Below are 22,164 nucleotides of genomic sequence, written 5' to 3' on the forward strand. Positions count from 1 at the left end.
GTTGATGATTAGATGTTCATTAATTGATCGCTGAAAGGTCATGTATAATAAGAAAAATAAGACATTGACAAATGTTTTGTAGTTTAACTGAAAATCCTGATTTAAAAATGACTCGGCATTATTCTAATAACCTTAAATAACGCTTATAAATATTATTTTGTAAATACTATAATTCCTTTATCATAATTGACTAAAACACAAGTTAAAGAAACGTTTTTACCAATTTTATTAAAATGTTTTTACATAATAAAGAATATAAATTTCACAAACTTATACCTTACTAACTTAGGTGCCTGAAAAACAAGATCTCGCCGAGTAGCTTTAAAACGGTACATAAATCTCATCTGTATGATAAAGATCAAAACAATCATTTGATTTTTACACTTTATAATAATAAACACTATAACATAATTATACATAGCGTTTTTATTTGATTATTGTTTTCAATTTGTCTTAATATTAAAAGCAACGAATGTCCATCTATTTTCAATATTAGCTCCGACGCCACTCGTAGTTCGTTCGAACACTTCGTCGTGTTTCTGCAGGACGTGATGTATGGTCGCCTGCGAGACGCTCGGGAACAACGCACGGACGTATGACACTACGTAGTCGAGACTAGCACCTTGTGGGTGCACCTGAAACAAATTATTCGTCAGTGAATGTGTAATATTTATTTGAATTCGTATTTTAATAAGTTTTTTACTGCGCTCTTCCCACAAATACCACTTCTAATAAAACTATGGCTCCACTACACGTTGAGCCATAAGTTGCAAGTTGCAATGGCGAATGCAATTCAGTGTACAGATCAGTGGGGCTATTACGGTTAGAGCATAGCAACTGTTTCTATCAAATATTTGTTGCGGATTGACATCAAATCAAAAGATTATAAATCAGTATTATGGACCAATGTAGAAGCATAATACTCAATAATACTGATTTATCGACTGCAAAATTTATCAATCCGCAACAAATATTTGATAGCAACATTTGCTATGCTCTATACGTAATAGCCCCACCGATCCTGCATGTGTTTGCCTCACAGCTGGTTGTTCAGCCGAAACAGGCGGATTTTCAAACACACCACAATCATTTAATTTTGTACGGTGACTTCTTTTTCAGTTTGCAATTACGCCTCAACAGAGATAGCTGTAGCTTATGAGCATGTGCCTATGTTTTTAAAATACTATAATAAAGATGAAATATTTGTAGATCACAATTATAGAACATTAAGATATAATCTAGGATGAGAAAGATTTATTCATTCATAAGTTACAACAAAGATCTGAAGAAATAATTAGCTCTTTTTTTTTTAGTTCAAGATTAGATTTTAAAAATACTAAAGGATTTATTGTTGCCAATTTAGTAATAAATGTATATTATTTTGAAAATTGTGCGTTTGTAGCGCAACAGTTCAACAGGTTATGTGCGATTGTTACATATTCAAACTTCGGCTATGGCCGTCCGACGAGGATTAGAGGCCAAGGCCGTCGTCCCACACCTGCACCTGCTGCCGCGCCGGCGCCGCACTTGTGCCGGCGGCGCGCTCGGACGGAACATATTAGTTTACTTTACGTTTACTGACAGCTTTAGATGCACAGCATAAAAATAGTTATACTTTTTCCAACACCATCTATGGGCATCGCAAAATAATTAAAATAAAAAAAACCACAAGGTACCTTATCGTTTCACAAGCGTTAAATAATCAAATGTGAAACCGTGTCTGAGTATACAGTATAAAAAAATTAAAAATTTAAATCTTCAGATTATAGACGACTATGAGGAACTGAACGAGTACATAAAAAGGGTTATAGAGAATAATAAAGTAATTAAATACAAAATACAAAATCTACCAAAAGACGACTGGATAAACAAACATATACTGGATGAAATTAAAAACCGTAATATCGCGTGGAAAAATGTTAAACAAGATACAGATAATATGGAACTAAGAAAGGAATTTAATAATTTACGAAACAAAGTTGGAAGTGCTATTAGAGACATTAAGGATACATTTTATTTTAACTCATTTATTAAATGTTACAACAAGCCTAAAAGAATGTGGGACCTTATCTATACTTTTGCCAATTATAAAACCGTAAATGATAATATTCTCCCTAAGCTTATAGTAAACGATAAAATTATTAGTGATGGTACGGAAATATGTGAAACTTTTAATTCTTACTTTTCGTCAATAGGCTCCATTTTAGCTAACTCTATACCATCCAAATACCATAAAACAAGTACTTCATACATGTCATCCTCATACAGAAACACGAAAACACTCACAAAATTTACAATATGTACAAAAGATGAAATAAAAACAATCATTAAAAACCTAAATGCTAATGCAAGCACAGGTGTCGATGGTATTACCCCTAAAACAATTAAATGTGTTAATGATGTAATAAGTGAAAACTTAACGCTTTGCATTAATAAATGTTTCAGAGACGGTGTATTCCCAGATAGCTTAAAAGTGGCTAAAGTTATCCCTATTTATAAAGCTGGCTCGAAGACTGACCCTGGGAACTATCGTCCTATATCGGTTTTGCCCGTTCTATCAAAAGTATTTGAGCAGGTTTTGTACACGCGTATATATAATTATCTCACTGGAATAAATTTTCTTTATAAAGGTCAGTATGGGTTTCGTGCTAAATCAAATACTCTTGCAGCTACAATTGATCTAATTTCTAAAATAAAATTTAATATAGATCAGAAAAGGATAGCTTTAGGTATATTTATTGACTTGAAAAAGGCGTTTGATACCGTCTCACATAATATCTTGCTTCATAAATTGCAAAAAATAGGTGTATCTGGATCAGCTTTTAGCGTCCTTAAGTCATACTTAACGAACAGACAACAATTAGTAAAAATCGAAAATTTCAAAAGCAGTTCATGTAATATCAATTGCGGTATACCTCAGGGGTCAATCCTAGGCCCTCTATTATTCTTAATCTACATTAACGATATTGGTAATTTAGGATTACACGGAGAAGTGTCATTATACGCAGATGACACATGTCTGTTCTTTTTTGGAGACTCAATACATGAGATAATATCGAACGCACAAACAGATTTAAATATACTAAATGAATGGTTCCAATACAATTTGCTGAGTATAAATGTTACGAAAACCTCCTATATGCTTTTTACTGCGAAAAATAAAAAAATCCCTAACTACGAATTCCTAACCATAAATAATATTAAACTTAAAAAATCAGAAACAGAAAAGTATCTTGGTTTACTCTTAGATTCCAAACTATCATGGCAACCTCATTTAGATTATTTGCAAACTAAAATAACATCACTGACTGGAGCTTTACGCAGGTGTGTCCGATGTATTCCATATAAAGTTCGAACTATTATTTATAACTCATTAGCTAAATCCTCACTTGAATATTTAATAGAAGTATGGGGATCTGCACACAAAACTAATTTAAAAGATTTACAAATATCACAAAACAAACTATTAAAAACACTACACCAAATGGACTACCGCTTTCCAACCAATGAACTTTACAAGAAAACTGATACACTATCTATAGCACAATTATACAAATACAAAACATGCATACTTATAAGAAAAATTCTCTCAGGATCTATACACACACAAACTACTTTTAAGACTAAATCACATAAATACTATACACGAAATATACATAAATTACAAATACCTAAGTCTAGAACTAAACATTATGGTAACAAAACTATACAATTTGAGGGAGCGCTAATGTACAATAATCTACCGAAAGAAATATTTAACGAAAAATCTTTTTCGAAATTTAAGGCTAAATTAAAAACATACTGTCAAACTTTATAATTATATTTGAATGTTTGTATAAATAAGGTCACCATTAACTATATATATGTTTATTATTATGTTGTTACTAGTTTAAGTTTCCTATGTAAGTGAACTCTGTTCTTAATGGGAAATAAATCATCTCAAACCTCAAAAATTAAACACTCAATTTTTTATAGAATTAGCTAAAGCGAAACAGTAGTTGCTGATTAAAGTAAGGAGATAAAACATAACAAAACATATTTAACAATATATTTACAAACTAAAAAATACTATACAGGACCAAATAATACCTGTAAAAATGCGGACATGACACCAATCAACTTCGCTTCACCGCACTGGACTTCGACATCTTCCTTCAAATGAACTTTAGAGTCAAGTTCTTCAGGTAAAGGCGGTGGTGGCGGTGGTTTGTTTACGGGCGAAGGTAATGGCGGCTGAGAATAAAGACAACCGCTTATTAAATAACCTCTTTATATAATCGTTTGTGTGAACTGTGAACGTTCTAATAGATTTAACACTTTGCATATATGTGTACATTTTTATGTACTACGATCCAAGGAAATGTATTTATATTTTTTTAGCCAATTTAGCATTCAAATAGGTATAATGTATATTTAGCTCTATCTCGAAGTAGATACTAATAAGAAAATAACGATTTATAATCCTTACTTTACTTCTTATTGTGTCATTTTCATTTGTATGTAATTTTGCGATTTTCCAATAACTTGAATCACAAGGTTATTTCAAAGTACGTCAAGCTAAGTCAATGAACTCACAGTTTTGTCCATAGCTCCTTGTAAAGCTTGCCGCGCTATAAATTGAGCTTTAAATTTCTCCATTTCCTTTTGTGCATCTGCTTTTATAACGTCAACTTCGTTTTTGTACGCTTCAAGTTGAAATCGAAGACTTTCATTCTCTCGCTGAAGGTTCATGAAATAAGTAATAGATATTTATTTAATATAAAGGTGAACAAGATCAAACTCGAATTTTACATTTATTGGGTAGAATAGATTCTCCAAATTGCACCGATTGTGAAAAAATATATGGCATATATCACGTTCCTATGGAATGTGAACGCAACTCAGCCAGAGACTAGTGTCTCTTTTTTTATGCCATGATATTGCCATGACTCTGTAGTAACATACTTGTGTCTCCTTTATCCGAGAGAACCAGGATGCTATATATGATATTTAAATGTTCTACAAAAAGTCGATGTACTTATAATAACTAATTACATAATTTAAGCATAAAATTACGGGAGTGACATAGTCACTGAGTAACAAAACTCCGTCTAATAAAATAGAATAAAAACAAAAATCAAATTTTCAATAACATTGTCCATTATCATGATATTTTCACTCATTTTATTAACATTATTGATTACAATACCTAATTATAAAGAATAAATTTGTCGCAAATGAGAATAATAAATGAAAAATAATTATAGTTTATTTAATTTTAAGACAGTTTGATAAAAAAAACATCGTCTGCTTTCAGTCACCAACGAGTTGTATATTACCTTCAGTTCTTGTATTTCTTCATTATTGTTGTCAAAGTTAATAACTCTGTTATTAAATCCATTGAAATCCGTGTCGTCTCCTACAAATTTCTCGTTAAATTCTTCTTTCAGAGTATTGAATTCCTAAAAAGAATTGTTTTATAAATTATTATAATACTTTCTTCGCTGCCGAAAAGACAATGGGTTATATTCCTTAGATTACTTAGTAATGATAAAATGCAAGAAATTATTAGTCAGTACAAAGTAAGTGTAAAATCTAGTTTTTGTGGAAAAATATTTCATTATAAATATTATATTTATATGTTATATAAATAGAGTAATATTAAAATTAAAATTTTATAACACCTTCTTTATAAATATTTACCTGTAACTGCTGTCTTCGAAATTTTGAATACAAAAAAGTATAGTGAACCATAATTTTTCGACGTTGAACATGTAACCCCACAATTTGTTACTTTCAAACCTTTACCTTAGTTATATTAAGTACAATAATTAGCTGATATCAAGCATAGCTTTTGTGGCTTGATTGCGTCGTCCTTCGGTGAGTCGCGTAAACGAAGATTGAGATATATATACCAGTAAATTTAATAACTATTCGAGTATTCGAATGGAATCGGCGATGCCTTTAAACGAACACCCTGCATATTTATTAATGTTGTTATCAATCAGGTCACAATTACCTGTGTCATTTTCTGCCACGTTTCGATGTTCTTCCGCTGGGGTTTAGTAAAGTGGTCCCACACACGCTGGTGGGTGGCCGCACTAAACACTTTCGCCACCTGTTCGACTGAGGTTCACAGAAATTATGTTTAGAGGATAGAGACAGGCCGCTCGAGAAACATACCGTAGTACTATCGTGACCGCCCAGCCTCGTGAGCCTCAACATCGCATATCTACCTAGTCATGGATGGCACGTATGCTCGTGTTACTGGTGGACCGCCGGGCGTCGAGCCTCGCTTCGAGCCGAGTAGTGTGCAACACACAGAGGTACCCAAATATTGTAATGCTATGACAAATATATGTTTTTATTTTAATTAAGAATTATTTGTTTAATTTTATATTGAATAAGAAAAACATAGTTTGTCAATGCATTGTAACTTACACACAAATCCACTAAGTACCGAGAGAAAATATATTGGACCATATCCTGTTGGCGCTCGCAGTTTATTGACGACATTGAATCGGTGACGTCAAGTGTAGACCAAAATAAAATTACTTTTTTTTCTATGAAACTCCACTCGTTTTTAGGTATTTTAATTTTATCATGTTTATCTATTTTAACGAAAAAATATTTATAAATAAAATTCGGAGAAATTACAACAATTTCATTTTAATTTATACACTCTTCAAGTAACTCCATTAATACCTACTTAACAATAATATTTCCAAATTGTTGTTATTAGATTGATTGAAAAATATAAGAAAAATAATTGTGACTATAAAATAAAATATATGAGAAAAGCTTAATAATAGAATGATTTATTATAAGTCAAAATAAAATGGCAAGGTATTAAAAAAATTAGACTTACGTATTACTGTGTCGCAGTCAACATCTTACCTTAGAGATTATATTAATACAGAGATAATTTCTAAGGGATGCTTTCGTTTTAGAGAGAGATAAGAGAGTGACCAAGTGATCATTCACCTACAAGGTGAATGCATGACTAAAACCTTACAGTTAATGCAAAGATTTACTTACGTTGTTCTATAATATTCTGTATGTGAGTTTTCACTCTCTCCTTGCATTCCTGTAACTCTTCCTCGGATTGCATTTTTTCATTAAATAACCTTCGTATATGTGAATTAGTAGCTTGAATCATTGAATAAAATTGATTCGAATTTTTTTTCGAGCATTCTCCTCGTTCAAGCCAGGAAATTAATGTCTGTAACATAATAACAGTAAATAAATTTTCAATAATATTTCAATGATATTTAAAATTTAAATCCATAATTGCACACCTATATGACTTACCGGCAATGTGCTTGGGAAATGTTCTTCATTCTTGATCTTTTCAGCTAATTGAACAACTGCAGCATTAGAGAATGGTTGTATTCTCACAGGTGATGGTGAGCGATGATAGTTCATGTTTCTACTTGCTATGGCCTCATGTTGTGCTGTAAGTTGTTGTATCTGTTGTTGTTGAACACGGAGGGCTTGACGTTGACGTCTTTCATATTCATTTTGATCATCTCTACTCTGTTAATTATGGTAAAAAACACTTTTCAAACAGGTTCATCAAACAAGATATTTTGTAGTTGATTATTCTTTTACATATGTAAATAATATTTTATACTTCTCAATAAATTTATATCTATACAAATTATTCTTACCAATGCATAGTCAACGTGTAGCCAACCATTTGTAGCATGAGAGTCTTCATCTTCTTCAATGTCATCTTTGTCTTTGCTCAAAAGCTTTATTCTATAACCTGAAATCACCATTGCAGCATCCACACAACTCTCTCGGTCAAAACGTATGTGACAAAAGTTTTTTTTTGACAATCTCAATATTTGAATCCTTCCATAGCGTTCAAATATTTCTCTTACTGTACTTTCCCTTATTTTATCAGGTAAGCCTCCTACAAAGATTGTTCGGCAACCTGGAGGTCTAGCTCTACGAGGTGGTTGCTGAGTTCCTGGATCAGGTGGAATCAATTTACAATGTTTTAAAATTACTTCTTTTTTATCATGTGGCACTTCACTTCCTATATTGGGAGGAAACATTCCCATCATAGAAGGGTCCACCATAACACCTCCTATCATTCCCATGTCTAATGGTGGAGGTGCAGGTGGCAAAGGCTGTGGTCCAATTGTTGACATATCCATAGTAGCTTGAGACATCATCTCCATTCCAGGTCCTTGCATCATATCCATTCCAGGAGATGTCATCATACCTCCACCCATCATAGCATTAGGCATCATCATGTTAAACATTCCACCCATCATCATATTTCCTTGAATTATATAATAGGAAATTAAGTATAGTTATAATTATAGAGATCAAATTAAAAGAATGTGAAATAATTGTCAATGCACCTTGAGGATAAATATTCGGCATCATCATTGGATTAATTACATTAGGCATGTTCTCAGAACTTTTACTTTGATCACCATTTTTAGTATCTCTTCTACGTCCACTATTATCTCCTCTAATAGGAGATCTTGATCTATCTTTTCTCCCTGTTAGGAATTAATAATAAATTATCATTAAAAGAATAGTGTCATATCTAATGATTAAATCATATAATGCTTTCTAAATATGAAATATAGTATATTTTAATAATGTAATATTAATTTTTACATAAATAACTAAGTAAAATTCATTTATACATATACATTATCCATGTTATTAATGAGATTTATCCATACACATTCACAAGACTTACATCAGTTATATTTATTAAAAATTTTAAATTAATAGAAAGAAGTTCAAAGAAGATGTTTTGCTTAAAATTGCTATGAAAAAATTTGCTTCATAATGGAAATTTGATTTAATGTTAATTCCCTTGGACTTTCTGTCAAAATTCAAATATTTTTTAATGGGAGTGTTTATTTGTCTTTATCTTATTTGAAAATGATAATTAAGTAGGATAGCTTGTAAAATCTGAAATTCTATAATAAATAATAACTTAAGTCTATGATAGCAGAATACCTTTAAGAAAAGTATAATTAGTTGATTAGAATTAACTATACAACAGCTTTAATATCTTTGATACTACTTGTGATTACTATGAATAAAAGCAGAATATCACCAGGCCTATCGCCTTCGTCCCATCGAAACAAATACCTGCCAAAAATATTGCTATATTTCTATCAAAACAGTATACACTACCTGACATTACTTCCTTCAAAACAGAAAAATAAATTCGTCGACAGTAACTTGTAACGATTATTTTATTTTGTATTAATATAAACTTATAATGTTAATTATACCAATGCTTTGTATATTACAAGGGAACATAGAGAACATCAACAAACACCAAGAATTAAGAAGAAACATTATTTTTTAATTCAATCAAAATAAAATAATAACATTTAAAACACCAGATAGTAGGGCCATAAAGAAAACAGTAACCATAGATAAAACAAAAGTCATAAGTCAGTACTCGGTCATAAACCGTATATAGAAATATAATATTAGTATCGTTGGTCAGTGCCAAATAAATATAAATTCGATGAACACAACTATTATAAAACTATGAATTATATGGCATTTTATATAGCAATTATATCATTGCATCATTATCAATGAACAATTTATTTAAAGTACTTAATTCGACGTTTCATAGATTCAAGTCAATTGTAAAAAATATCTTGGTAAAGAAGGCATATTATTCGATACAAAATTATATTGATGATAAAAAAGCGTGGAGTTAATGCTTGTTGACTTCCAGGCAGGAGACATAACATACATATATAATTGTATTTAACTAACAAGACTGTATTTTTAGAAGTTGAAAAAGAGTAACTACTGAGTTTCTTGCCGGTTTTTCTCGGTAGAATCTACATTCCGAACTGGTGGTAGCTTTACTTTAAATAGTTTGTTAAATGACGATTCAAAAGTGCTTGTAAAAGTCTACTTGAATAAAGTATATTTTGATTTTTGATTAATACTGTATTGCTTAAAATCGCTTCGTAAATAAGCCATTATTTCTCGTAAAAAGCAGAGGATAAAAAATGGTTATTGTGGTTAATGTGGATTATTTTAATCGATTATACAATAAAAAGTATTAGCAAAGACCTTAAGGTATTTTACTGCGTATTATTATAACATAACTCAAAATTAAAATATACTATGAGATGGTCCTTTTGTCCGCAATTTTTTTCTGAATGTGACGGCTAAGGTCACCGAAATAAATCTTAATATTCGTCTCATCAGTAGGTACCTAGAGAATGTAAATACCAGGCTTCTATATTTTCTATTACTATTCCAATGATTAATTGTCCCAGAAAGTTCAGTTTTAAAGGAGATCTTTTCCCATAAGGGTGCCTGCTATAATTTGAAGAGATTAAAGCTATGGCAGCCCGCCTAGCGACGGTAAAACATCGCCCATTGAAAATCAGAATAGAGACTTGGTTCTGAGGCAGGTTTTAAATTATAGATACAGAGCTATAGCGGAGGTCCTTCTTTGTGAAAAAGGCGGACCTAGGTGCGTGCATTGCTACCTGGTGCGATAATACAGATAGAGATTCCGATGAAATATTCGATTCTAGCCATGGACAGAAGCTGAAGCACTAGACCGTTTGCCAAATCTTTGTCCAGAGTGGCCTGTAAAAATATAAAAATAAAAAAAATCTAAGATATATATATTAATTTAAACAAAAATTATCAACAAGGTCGTTATCTTAATAGTCTATGGAAGAAATATTTGTAATTTTTATCCTGTGCAAGTAGCCACAGATTAAGATAATATTTAATATTTATTATCTAGATTATAGCAAAAGCGCCAATGTTATTATTTTGAAAGTATTTTTATTATAAATGTATTAAGTAAAAATGTTTGTTTTAGCTGAAATGAAAGATGTTATACGAGTTACTCCTGAAAATTTTCATCAAAGCCTAACTGAATCAATTACAACCTTATTAAATAGGAAACTTGCGAACAAGGTAGTTAATTCGAAAATAACCTCATTTTTTATATTATAAAGCTCATGATGTTAACATTTTGCTTTGCCTTGAATAAAATTATGGACTATAAACACAATTTAAATAGTCGTAGGTACAAATTAAAATAAAACTATAGAAAATACATACAGTAATATTTTTATTCTCTTTTTTTCCCTTCAGAATTTGTTTGTGATTCTAAAATAAATGGTAGTCTGTTTTATGTATACTTTTATAAACTATACATTAAACTACGATGTAACAGTGCAATTACACGAAATCAGAAATGGATTTTTGTCTCTGAGGTTTCAGTTTTATTGAGTAGAATGGCACTTATTGCTTGGGCAATCCATATACTAAAAAAATAATTAAAAACAGACTTAGTAGTGAGGTAAACATCAAAAATTATAATGACCCCTTTATTGTCAGTATCCGTCCATCCTTTATGCTCTCAACTTATTCAAACAAGGTTGTCTTATAGAATGCTATTAAAATATATCACAGAGACAAAATTTTAAGAGGTTTGTTATTTAAATAATGAAGAATAATTACAAAGGATCAAGGAGATTCAAATCTAGACAAGCAAAACTGATTAAAAAGTTAGGTTTGCTTGTTGTTGTTTAACTTGTTTTTATAGTGAATCCACACTTGACAGTGGAAAAAAAACATAGTTTGGAAACATCTATTCAATGTCAATATTATGTATACATAAACCTACACTGAACAGCATGGTGGAATAAGCCCAGAATAGGTATTATTATCAAAATAATGCCTTATACTAATTATATTTCATGTTTTAGGTAGTTTTAAATGTAGGTTTATGCATAGCATTATTTGATATTACAAATATTGGACATTCATATATTTTTCCCGGTGATGGTTCATCACATACTGAAGTTAAGTTTAGATATATAGTATTTAGGCCATTAGTGGAAGAAATTCTAATAGGAAAAATTAGAAGTTGTAGTAGAGAAGGAGTTCATGGTAAGTTAATAAATCTTTATATTTAAAAAAATGTTTATGACCTAATAAATAATAGGTAGTTCACCTATCTATTTAATATATTATAATATACTTTACATAAAAATTGTTTTCAGTTACTATGGGTTTTTTTGACGATATTTTAATACCAGTAAATGCCCTTCAACATCCATCTAGATTTGATGAAACTGATCAAGCTTGGGTGTGGGAGTATCCTAAAGAAGATGGTGAAAAACATGATTTATTTATGGATTCAGGTAATTCATTTAATTGTTTTAAAAATCCATTTAAAATATAGGCAGATAAAAAAAATATAAACATTTAAATATTTCATTTACAGGTGAATCAATAAGATTTCGAGTCACAAGTGAGATGTTTGAAGAAAGTTTGCCAAGTGGTCCACCTGGGGGTGAATGCCCAGTACAAGCAATTGCCCCATATAGACTTTTAGGTGGAATTAATGAACCTGGTCTAGGCTTATTAACATGGTGGGAGACACCTGATCAAGATGGAGATGTAGATGAAAATGATGAACTAGATAATGATGAATAAATTGTTTTTAGATCTTTTTATTTAATTTACTAGCCCTATGTTACAACAGTTCTTAGTAATAAAGCACCATAAAGTCCTTATTTTTCAATAATAATATAATCAGATATAAAGTTTATTAAACTAAGACTAAACTTTTCAACTACTTGGTTTCATTAATTTAAGAATTTTCATAAAATGATAACTTAGGTACTTTTTATGAATCTTAGTTGTACATGATGGCCTGACCAATTTTGGTTTCGAGGCTATTCTCTAGAGACACCAGCTAACTGAATAGGAAATAAACTGACCAATCACAAATATATTTAAAACCGTCACTCTCTCCCCATAATCAGGTGGGATCGAAATCTGACATGACCGGGAAAGGGCAGGTCACCTCTGAACACTACCTAGTAGAACTCATTGTCTTTACGTGCTTTTCGATAAACACTGATTTTCCGAACTCCAGAATGCTACTAAGAATTAACGAAAAACATTATTCGGACCCTGAATTTTAACTCTTCAGAATTTCGGACTTTATGAGCATGCCACAAGACTAATGAGGCAGGCAGGTAATAATAATTATTTACATATTATACCTCTCAAATTATGTATATTGTATGTATAGCACAATTATATATAGTGTATCCTTATTTTATCCGAAGGGTATATCCTTTTTCAGAATATACACTTCTGATAAAATAAGGATACTTTAAGATACACATAAAATAAATGGAGTAATATTAAATAAAACATTGTACCAGATTATCTGATTTGCAACATTAATATAATTTTCTTTCATTATACAATATAATAATGATAAAATATACTTTCATATATTTATGCAATAATATACTACATCTAAAGCGAATACATTCCTTTTTCTTTTATTTTAGACGAAACAAATGTATACATATTTATACAAAGCAACAGCCTTTATATCACATCGAGTAACAAAACCATGCAATTTAGCAAAGAAGAAATTATACTCTTTAAAGTTCATCTAGTATATAATGAGAATAAGACAAAAGAAATATAATAAAGTATTTTAAAACCATTGAGATCAGTTGTTTGATCATTAAAGTACATAACCAAAAAAAAAATTGCTATTATAAAATATTATTTTAGAGAAATATATATTTTTTTTATTACTGTAAATAACCTAATATACTAACCTATATAAAGCACCTAAAACGGTTATATGTGTATTACATTTATAACACAAATTATTAAAAAAAAAAATCATACCTTAAATATTTAAGACACAAAGTCAGTTTATTAAGCATTGCTTATGAACTAATTCACTATTACAATGCGAAGATAGATTTTGTATCTGTGTTTTATTTCAAAAAATAATTATAAATCTTATTACACAAATTTAAATGATTGTGCTATTTTAATATACACCTATAAAAATATGATACTATATTTTTTGTTTTTCTAATAACTGTATGTATTAGAGAGCAGATTTCTAAGATTAAATGAACCATATTATAATAGAAAAGAATAAAATCACTTTACATAAATTAATGTATAGGATAACTACTGGAAAATTTATTAATATTACTTTCTACTTAAGCATATGGAATCATAAACTAGCTAAATGTATTACAATTACATTATGGTTAGTATCAGAAAATAAAATAAAAACTGTTACATTGTATTCCCAAATCTTATGCTTCATATAAACAAGTGATTAAAATATTATGATAATGAATATTTTGATGAGATAAATGTTCATTCTATAATAGTACCTGTTTTTGTTTGTTGTTTTTAAAATAATATCATTACATTACATTATTGTAGTATTTATATTGATTAATAAATTGTATAAACAAATTATTAGCACTTGACAATATAATTTTAATAAAGAATGCTGATTACACTCCATATGACAGCCATTAAGAATAGCTTTTGAAAGTACACTCAAAATAAAATACATAAGAACTTGTATAGAAAATATATGTATAGATATTAGATTGCTGCATGATAGTAATGAACCGATAGAGCCAACAGGAAAAAAAGTGCACAAAATAGTACTCAGTATTTATGTTTAATGCAGCTACTCATAACTTATTGAAATATGTTTTAACATCATTATGACGGTATCTAACCTATAGGCTATCAAAATATTAGATTAATTATAACATATTTAAAACTAAAATTGTGATTCTTTTTTATTTTAAGTAGTCTTATGTCTATATAAATAATTATTTGCTATCAGATCATAACTATATCTTATATGTCGTACGATAATCGGACAAATTAGATCCTTGCATAAACTTCTAAGGATTTTTTTTAAAATCGCCTTCTATTTGTAAGATCTTTGCATTGTCCATAACGTTAATGTCACCTCATTAGTCTATGGTCATTCGTGATTTACCTAAGTCGAATCTACAATGATCTTAAAAATAGTTAAGACGATATTGAAAACATTCCTTAGATTCCAATTATCGGTTCCTTTGCAATCGTCCTAGGACTTTCACTTTTATGACCGATTATCATACGACTATACTCAGAGGCAGCATTAATACTGAAGAGAAAAAAGAAGTATCTAATAATAAAAGATAAAATAGAAGTAAAAATAATAGAAACACTATTTTTTCTACAATTATTAATTGAATACAATAATTTATTACGATTGATATGGAGCAAATGTAATTAAACAGGTATTTTTATATTGACTGCTATTTTGTATAAATCTTATCGAAATAGCGAACAAAGATGATACAACCTATATCGGTTCGGGTACTACTTGAAAGTGTAGAGAAGCGTTGAGTTGGTGAAGTGATGAGCGTTATTAACGTGAGCGATGAGTCGGCCGTCGAGCAAGTGTCGTGCGTACGTGACGGCCTCGTGCTCGTCGTTGGCCAGCCCGCACTGGATCAGCCAGCGCACCAAGCATGACCCGCGGAATACGTTGCGATACGTGCGCATGCGCCATCTATAGTTAAACAGCATTTGTATTGCAGTGTTGCGTAGACATTTATAACTAGCATATAGTTATTTCTATATATAAAATTATATCTGTGAAGAGTTGAGGTATTGTATCGTGAATATACATTCGTTATCAATTTATAAAAAGGACTTGTTCTGACTGCTATAAGCTGTTTAGATATATATTTGTAATTACCTAGTGTCCTTTGCAATTGCTTCTTTACAACGGTCAAGGTGATGCGTGATGAACTGGTCACAAACATGTTTAGTTTCGAACTTAAGATCGTCTACTGCTGGCAACGCCACTGTATCTGCTCCATGCCTTTAATTAAAATGTTTTCAAGTTAATCATTGAAAAAATTATACAGAATACTATATATATGTTACCGGCCAAACCGAATTTTAGGACAAACTAGTTTTGCCTAGGTCTAACTAATTATTTCTATACACGATAGGATTAACTAGTATAGCCTAGTCCAAACTAATCTGTCCTAAGTCCGATAGGATAAACCAATGTAGGCTAGTCCAAACTAATTTGTCCTAATATAAATACGCACACTCTAGGATAAATTGGTATGGCCTAGTCTAAATATTATATCTAGAAAGTCAAAATAAAAAGATAAACTGAATAAAATATTCCGTAATTGGAAAAATAATCATTTTTATTAAAACCATAATGATTCGTCTTCTAAGTTATGGATAATTGATAATACAAACAATCATACTATAACAAATAATAAGTGTTTTTAATAGAACCAATAATCATATCTCGATTATTAAAATTTTAATTTTAATTTGGCCGGTAACATATACTTTTCCTCCAATTAACAGGAATATAAGTTTTAATGAAGTTCATAATTTTTTTTACATGAAACCCAATGTTTGGACACCTTATTTACTTACCATTTTCCTTTGATGTATCGTAAAATAGGTATGAAAATTTCTTCAGGATCAAGTCCAAATAGAATAAACATGATTAAAGCCTGCCCATTGCTAGCGGCCGTGTCCAGGAATTCAATCTCTATAAAAACTCCCGATTGGTCTTTACGCATCATCTTCCAGGCCGTTAAGGTTAACCCCTGCAATAAATTGATAACATGAGGATTGCTTCTAATATAAAACAATAATGTAATTAAAATATTTTTTAAACTTCGTTTACAGTGAATATTTAAGTTAAAACTACTATATATCATAATCATCAATATCATCTATAATCACGAAATTACCAGAAACATCATGAGACTGTAAGATATGATGAGCACAGTGTGTTTGAGGAGTTGTCCTCCGCGTCCTCGGCTCTGTTCCGGCGGGAGGAGGCCCAGCTCGCTGGCGGCTTGGTCCAGCTCGTTCAAGTAAGGACAAGGAGCGTTCGAGTTGCATTTGAGCTTCCGAGATGGGGGGCAAGCACAATCTCTGGAGAAACAATATATTTAAGTAATTCAAGGTCAAATTGTAGATATTCAACATTTTAAATAGATTTTCTAAATTACATTATTTAGGTGATCGGAAGGATTGAATATAAGCTAATTTGCTGACCTTTCGTTGTGGGCAATATCTTCTATGTCATTCGTGTTGCTTGCAGGGAGTACATTGTTGCAGTTAGGATCGTTAGAGCAACAATTCCCATTCTTGTTCGGCGATGGCGTTGCCGTTATGGTTCCATAGCAACCTGTACAAATGAATATCTTTTGACATTGTCTGCTAGTAACATTTCAATACATTCATAATTAATTGGTATGAAAATGTATGGCACAACCAGGTATCAAATTATAGAGTAATTGTATGTCCAGCCATGTAACCAATGAAAATAATTTAATAGCGATTATTCGCGCTGTTTAGATTTCCACATGTAACATTAAAGGTCTTCTGGCCACAGAGGAGTAGAAGCCCTAATGAAATTATTATTTTCAAATTAATTTTATCATTTTCATTTCTGTTAATAATATGTTTACTCTGTATATCAGTAAAACAGTAATTAATCATATAATTTTACTATATATATATATAATATCAATAATAAATAATATGTAAAGTAAACAAAAATTAAGAACACTACCATTATTTTAGTAAATCTTAAATAATAAAATCATTCAGTATCATCATTTAGTAAATCTTAAATAATAGGCTATGAGGACTTCCCGAAAAATTAAATCCTGACTATGCTATAACTAATGTGGGTTATTTTGAACAGTACTACAAATACATGTGAGATATACATTAAAGGAATTATTAAATAATGCTCGAGTTGATTAATTAAGTGAAATGCAGTCTAAAGTGAGCAATGAAATAGTGCCAGGTATGTTACATACAAAGGTGACCTGCATGCGACTTTGATGTCGTTTATATAAATTCATATCAAACGAACTTACCCGGATCCTCCATTCCTTCTGGAGCAATGAAACAAAAACATATACTATATTTACATATAAAGAAGACTGAGTCGACATTTAAAAAATACCTTCTATATAAAATGATGTTTTATATATTAGATGTCAAAATTGAAATCCTATTTAGATTGCACACTTTTAAAATAGGTATTTCACATTTTTTTACTCTCTTAACATAAAAAAACTACAGAAGTTTTTTAAAGAAATAAGAAATAAAATGGTCGATATCCGAGTAATTTTTCATGCTATTTTTTATATTTATTATTTATTATTACATCTATATTTTTCGGTCACACTATTGCCTAATGAAAAATTACATCATTACGTACATACTTATCGTATGTCTGTATCACACAAGTAGCCTTGTACTTGTGGCATTTATCCTATCATTAAACAAGAAAGTCACAATATTCAATAATAGTATCGTAGTTACCAAAGTTAGACAGAGATTGTGTCTGCGAAGTGGGCTCTGCGTTCTCCACGAGACTGGACGACTCGTCGAGCGCGGAGGGCGACTCGAGCGAGTCGCGCCGGCGGAACCGCGCGTACAGGATGAGGCAGCCCGTCGTCACTATACATTTGAAATGCTATTAGTATGTACGATAATACTACCTCGTTAAACTACTAGACAACTCGTTGGCTAGAAGGGTATAAGGCCGCATTTCTATTCTTCTATTAAACATTTTTTAGTAGCAACCCATGCTGCTAATCTGGGCTTGGCCTGGACCAAGCTGCTAAGTTCGAGAGTCCAGAATCTCGAAGTAGGAAGTGTGTACACTCACGTGTCACGAAAAACACGTAAAGCCGTAGGTCCTGTGCACGAACTCTCTACGGTCGTGTCGGATTTACCGTCTCATCGGATTATGAATAGACTTCACCTGTGTTTGCGCACACACTTGTACACTAGAATATGTCCCGCATAGTTTCCATTGAGATTTATCCATCACTTCTGTGATATGTGTAGTGAGCGAGTCCATAGTAGCGACGGGCACATGAGATGGAACATGTCTCATTAAAAGTTGATACAAGAACTCACAAGTGATACAGAAAAACAGCACACAAAGCCTGATGGCGTCGGCCGCGTCCGAGGTGACGTCGGCGCGCGTGGCGACCAGCAGCACGCCCACCATGACGCCGGGCGCGCCCCACGCCACGAAGGCCAGCACCGGCCACAGCGTCACCACGAAGCACGGCCCGCGAATCTAAATTAATACAGGCTCTCTCACTACGGTTTGTATCGCGTAATCTTTAGTTGTAATACTTACAAATTGTAATAATTTTATAGCTAGATGTAATATTATCATTTGTCTTACTCTGAAATCATGAAAATTAAAATAACAAACCTCTATTTTGAACTATATGACATACAAGTAAAAAAACTATAAAACTACTAGCTAGTATTTCAACCGCGTTGAACGTTACTGGTCCGGATGCAAGACTAACCTCTAGCATTAGCAATCCCATAGTCAGCATAGATGTCCACAACAAACATGAGTATGTGCTGAAGAGCTGCAATGCCTGTTGCATTGTTGACTCCCATGTTGGTGAGTAGCTGTTCGAAGGTCCACCCCAGAGCATACTTATAGCTAGTAATATCTGAAATATATCATTAGATGTATAACATAGCACCGACATTTTTGTTTTAATTAAAAAGATAAAATGTATACCTGAGAAATGTTGAGACATAAAGTCAATCTATGCGGTATTCTTTTATATTTCTTTGTTAGTGTAAACACCATGAATACCCAAATTGCTGCTATTAGAGCTACTATTGATAATTCAAAACCAAATTTCTTTATTTGATCTGCATAGTCCTGATTAATTGATATAACTTCCGCAGAGAGGAAAATTATAGGTGCTGACAAAAATGTGCAGATTACCATCGATGATGCCATCTGGAACAATAATAAAATTACTAAATAAAATAAACATGACACATCCACTTAATAATATAGGGCTAATAGAAACAATTTGCTACCACAAAATCATTAAATATTCCAGGTTTATCATGTCTGAGATGTTACTTTTTTTTTTAAACAATAAAAAAAATCTTTTGAAAAAGTTAGTGGTTCATAATTGTTTGACTAATGAAAAGATTTAATACACAAGGAAATTAAAAAGAAAATTTTTATTTGCCAGCCCATAGACCTTTTAAGAAATAAATCTTACCAAGTCAATCTCCAAATGATATAGATTGGAAAACACAAACACAGCCGGTGCAGTTGGTATTGTTCCATACAAGAATGCATACGTAGATAAAGACTGAGTTTCAGACTGGTTTGTTCCAGCATCTAATGTACTGACACATTCTCTCATTACCACGGGGAGAATAATCCTGAAAAACCCCATTTTGTAATTATTATAATAGAACCTCAAAAATGCTAATGGTTTACTTGGTTGCACCTAATTATCACATATTCTACCAAGCAAAAATACTATTATTTTGTTGGGATATAAAGGTGTATGGTGCAGTGTGTGAGTATGCTAGTGTTACTCTAGACATAAGGGTCATAATGCCTTAGTTTTTAAAGTTGATGGCACATTAACAACATAAGGAATGGTTATAATTATGGTCAGCAGTGTCCACTTACCATCATCATTCAGTTACCTATTTGGCAATCTCCCTAATTTATGTTATCAATTTAAAATATAATTATTTTAACTTACAATTTGACCATTATCAATACACAAGGAAGTATGAGTGCAGGTCCCCTTAATCTTGTTATTTGTCCAACCATTCGCAGTCCCAATAGAAACAATGCTGCTGCAGAGAAAGATTGTCCAAAAACCTAAAATATTAAATACAATAAATGGATCAAAACAAATAGTTAATAAGTTTTGCTTGCAACAGTCTCATAATATGTCCATATCATAATTATAAATGTTTATCCTAGGATAAAAATGTTAAACTAACCAAAAATAGCAAGTTGCAATAGTTAAAATGGACACAAGTTTAATAACAAATTTGTTTTTGTAGACAAAAAGAATCAACTTACATCTAATAAGCCTTCAATATAAACAGATAGTTGATGTTGAAAAATAATATTTCCCATTATACCGAGAATAGTCATGACTAATACGGGATTAAAGATAACTCCTTTACATAATTGCAATAACATCTTCAGTTTTTGTAAATGTTGAGAACCAACAACTGTTTGTGGACTTTGTCTCTGCTTATCTATCTCCATCAGAATAAATGCAACAGGATTGAGTATGGCAAGGGATATAGGTGCCATTAAATATAAATATAGAGAATACTCTGGATGTGTTTTTCCATATACAGCGTCAACTAAAAAATAAACATTTTTATTAAGAAATGTTTTCATTTTTTTAAATAATAATTTTGTAGGTAACATAGAATACTTACTTATAGGAAATCCTAATGCAAAATCATTGCTCTGTGTACAAAATATAGCAAAAATTCCAGCTTGTCCTAAATGTATAGGTCTTGATACTAACAATGTAACTATGACCACAACAAAAAAAACAAGTCCTTTAGCTAACAGTATTGCACCCAGAAACGTCCAGTTAACGATGCTGAAGTCAAGGCGGGCTAATGATAAGAATATGAGAGATGGTAATGCAAAAGTTCCAACAAATGTAGCAATACCTTTTGACTCTGATTTAGAGACAACATTGAGACGTCCAGCTACATACCTAAAATTAGAAATATTTCATAAAATACTATAATGTTTAAATAAACAACACATTACATTTAAGTTCATGCAACTCACCCACAAATAATAATAGTAAAACACTGAAACAATGCTGGATACAAATGTTCTGACACAGAGTCATTAACATTTATTTCTTCATCTGTATCCATCTCTATTTTATTATGAATAAGCTGTGAACAAAAATAGAAATAATGTGTATATTTTTGTGGAAAATATTAATCACGTGGCCAATAACGGTCTGTCACTAGCCCATATCACAGAAATAATTAAAAAGATAACTAAAATGAAAATTTGTTTTGAAATGATTAAATAATATATAAACAATTAATTATATAAATAATAAATATGTCTAACAATAAATACTTGTAAATATTAACACAAAAATTTGGATTACCTTACCTTTTTAGATAGTAGCGTTAGCTATAGACATGTTTTCGACTTTATTCTGTAATTAAAATTTACATATTTTTATCTATCTGAATTTATCGGCGAATACAAAATCAATAAAATATAAATAAGCTGACAATAGCCAGTGTTGCCATGCCAATATTTCCAAATCTGTTTATTCTTTTCAATAATACTTTTTAAATATCTGGTTACATAAATTATATTTTTTAATCTCTGTCAATTACAAATCGGAAAGGGTTTCTGATCTAGAGTTGAGCATGGTTACCATTAATTTCAACTAAAGAATAAGGTTAAAGAAAAACTTTCGCAAATAATATTTTTAT

The 22,164-nt window shown here is 31.1% G+C and overlaps 3 protein-coding genes across 5 annotated transcripts in view; 1 reads left to right on the plus strand and 2 right to left on the minus strand.

Moving 5' to 3' along the window:
* Positions 1-12,469, plus strand: part of LOC113394025 (DNA-directed RNA polymerase III subunit RPC8) — a 225,939-nt gene extending 213,470 nt beyond the window's left edge. Inside the window, exons 2-5 of the mRNA XM_026631206.2 lie at positions 10,787-10,926; positions 11,724-11,907; positions 12,021-12,161; positions 12,245-12,469. Coding sequence (XP_026486991.1) covers positions 10,816-10,926; positions 11,724-11,907; positions 12,021-12,161; positions 12,245-12,456 — 648 coding nt within the window. The 5' untranslated portion in view covers positions 10,787-10,815 and the 3' untranslated portion in view covers positions 12,457-12,469. The remainder of the gene's footprint in view (positions 1-10,786; positions 10,927-11,723; positions 11,908-12,020; positions 12,162-12,244) is intronic.
* LOC113394023 (ecto-NOX disulfide-thiol exchanger 2-like) lies at positions 210-9,354 on the minus strand. Its single transcript, XM_026631203.2, has 10 exons — positions 9,151-9,354; positions 8,355-8,498; positions 7,650-8,272; positions 7,291-7,515; positions 7,018-7,201; positions 5,999-6,105; positions 5,319-5,441; positions 4,576-4,719; positions 4,090-4,233; positions 210-635 (listed from the first exon to the last, which is right to left on the minus strand). The coding sequence occupies exons 1-10, from the start codon at positions 9,155-9,157 to the stop codon at positions 444-446; spliced, it is 1,893 nt and encodes a 630-aa protein (XP_026486988.1). The 5' UTR covers positions 9,158-9,354; the 3' UTR covers positions 210-443.
* A 728-nt stretch (positions 12,470-13,197) lies between the features above and the next one.
* Positions 13,198-21,967, minus strand: LOC113394022 (lysosomal cholesterol signaling protein). 3 transcript variants are annotated; one of them, XM_026631201.2, is made up of 16 exons: positions 21,833-21,967; positions 21,491-21,603; positions 21,124-21,413; positions 20,753-21,045; positions 20,424-20,545; positions 19,926-20,091; positions 19,424-19,651; positions 19,200-19,352; positions 18,793-18,958; positions 18,190-18,327; positions 17,739-17,753; positions 16,906-17,038; positions 16,596-16,782; positions 16,273-16,448; positions 15,566-15,691; positions 13,198-15,376 (listed from the first exon to the last, which is right to left on the minus strand). In XM_026631201.2, exons 2-16 carry the CDS (start codon positions 21,580-21,582, stop codon positions 15,184-15,186), a joined length of 2,478 nt encoding a protein of 825 aa, XP_026486986.2. In that variant the 5' UTR covers positions 21,583-21,603; positions 21,833-21,967; the 3' UTR covers positions 13,198-15,183. The 3 variants fall into 3 exon arrangements, with proteins under 3 accessions (XP_026486986.2, XP_026486985.2, XP_026486987.2); XM_026631200.2 differs by having other exon boundaries at positions 17,739-17,756; XM_026631202.2 differs by lacking the exon at positions 17,739-17,753.
* Positions 21,968-22,164: the final 197 nt, after the last annotated feature.

The sequence above is a fragment of the Vanessa tameamea genome, chromosome 16 (assembly GCF_037043105.1).
Source record: "Vanessa tameamea isolate UH-Manoa-2023 chromosome 16, ilVanTame1 primary haplotype, whole genome shotgun sequence".
In the NCBI taxonomy this organism is placed as follows: domain Eukaryota; kingdom Metazoa; phylum Arthropoda; class Insecta; order Lepidoptera; family Nymphalidae; genus Vanessa; species Vanessa tameamea.

What these genes read in the sequence shown, in the direction of transcription:
- LOC113394022 (XM_026631200.2), bottom strand. Translation starts at nt 21,582, where the DNA reads ATGGATACAGATGAAGAAATAAATGTTAATGACTCTGTGTCAGAACAT. An exon ending in ATATTGAAGGCTTATTAGAT is followed by an intron (nt 20,546 to 20,752) that starts GTAAGTTGATTC and finishes TTAATATTTTAG; the next exon opens with GTTTTTGGACAATCTTTCTC. An exon ending in GCTGTTTTTCTGTATCACTT is followed by an intron (nt 18,328 to 18,792) that starts GTGAGTTCTTGT and finishes TCAAATGTATAG; the next exon opens with TGACGACGGGCTGCCTCATC.
- LOC113394023 (XM_026631203.2), bottom strand. An exon ending in AAGAAATACAAGAACTGAAG is followed by an intron (nt 4,720 to 5,318) that starts GTAATATACAAC and finishes ATGAACCTTCAG; the next exon opens with CGAGAGAATGAAAGTCTTCG. An exon ending in TCATGTCCGCATTTTTACAG is followed by an intron (nt 636 to 4,089) that starts GTATTATTTGGT and finishes AATTTGTTTCAG; the next exon opens with GTGCACCCACAAGGTGCTAG.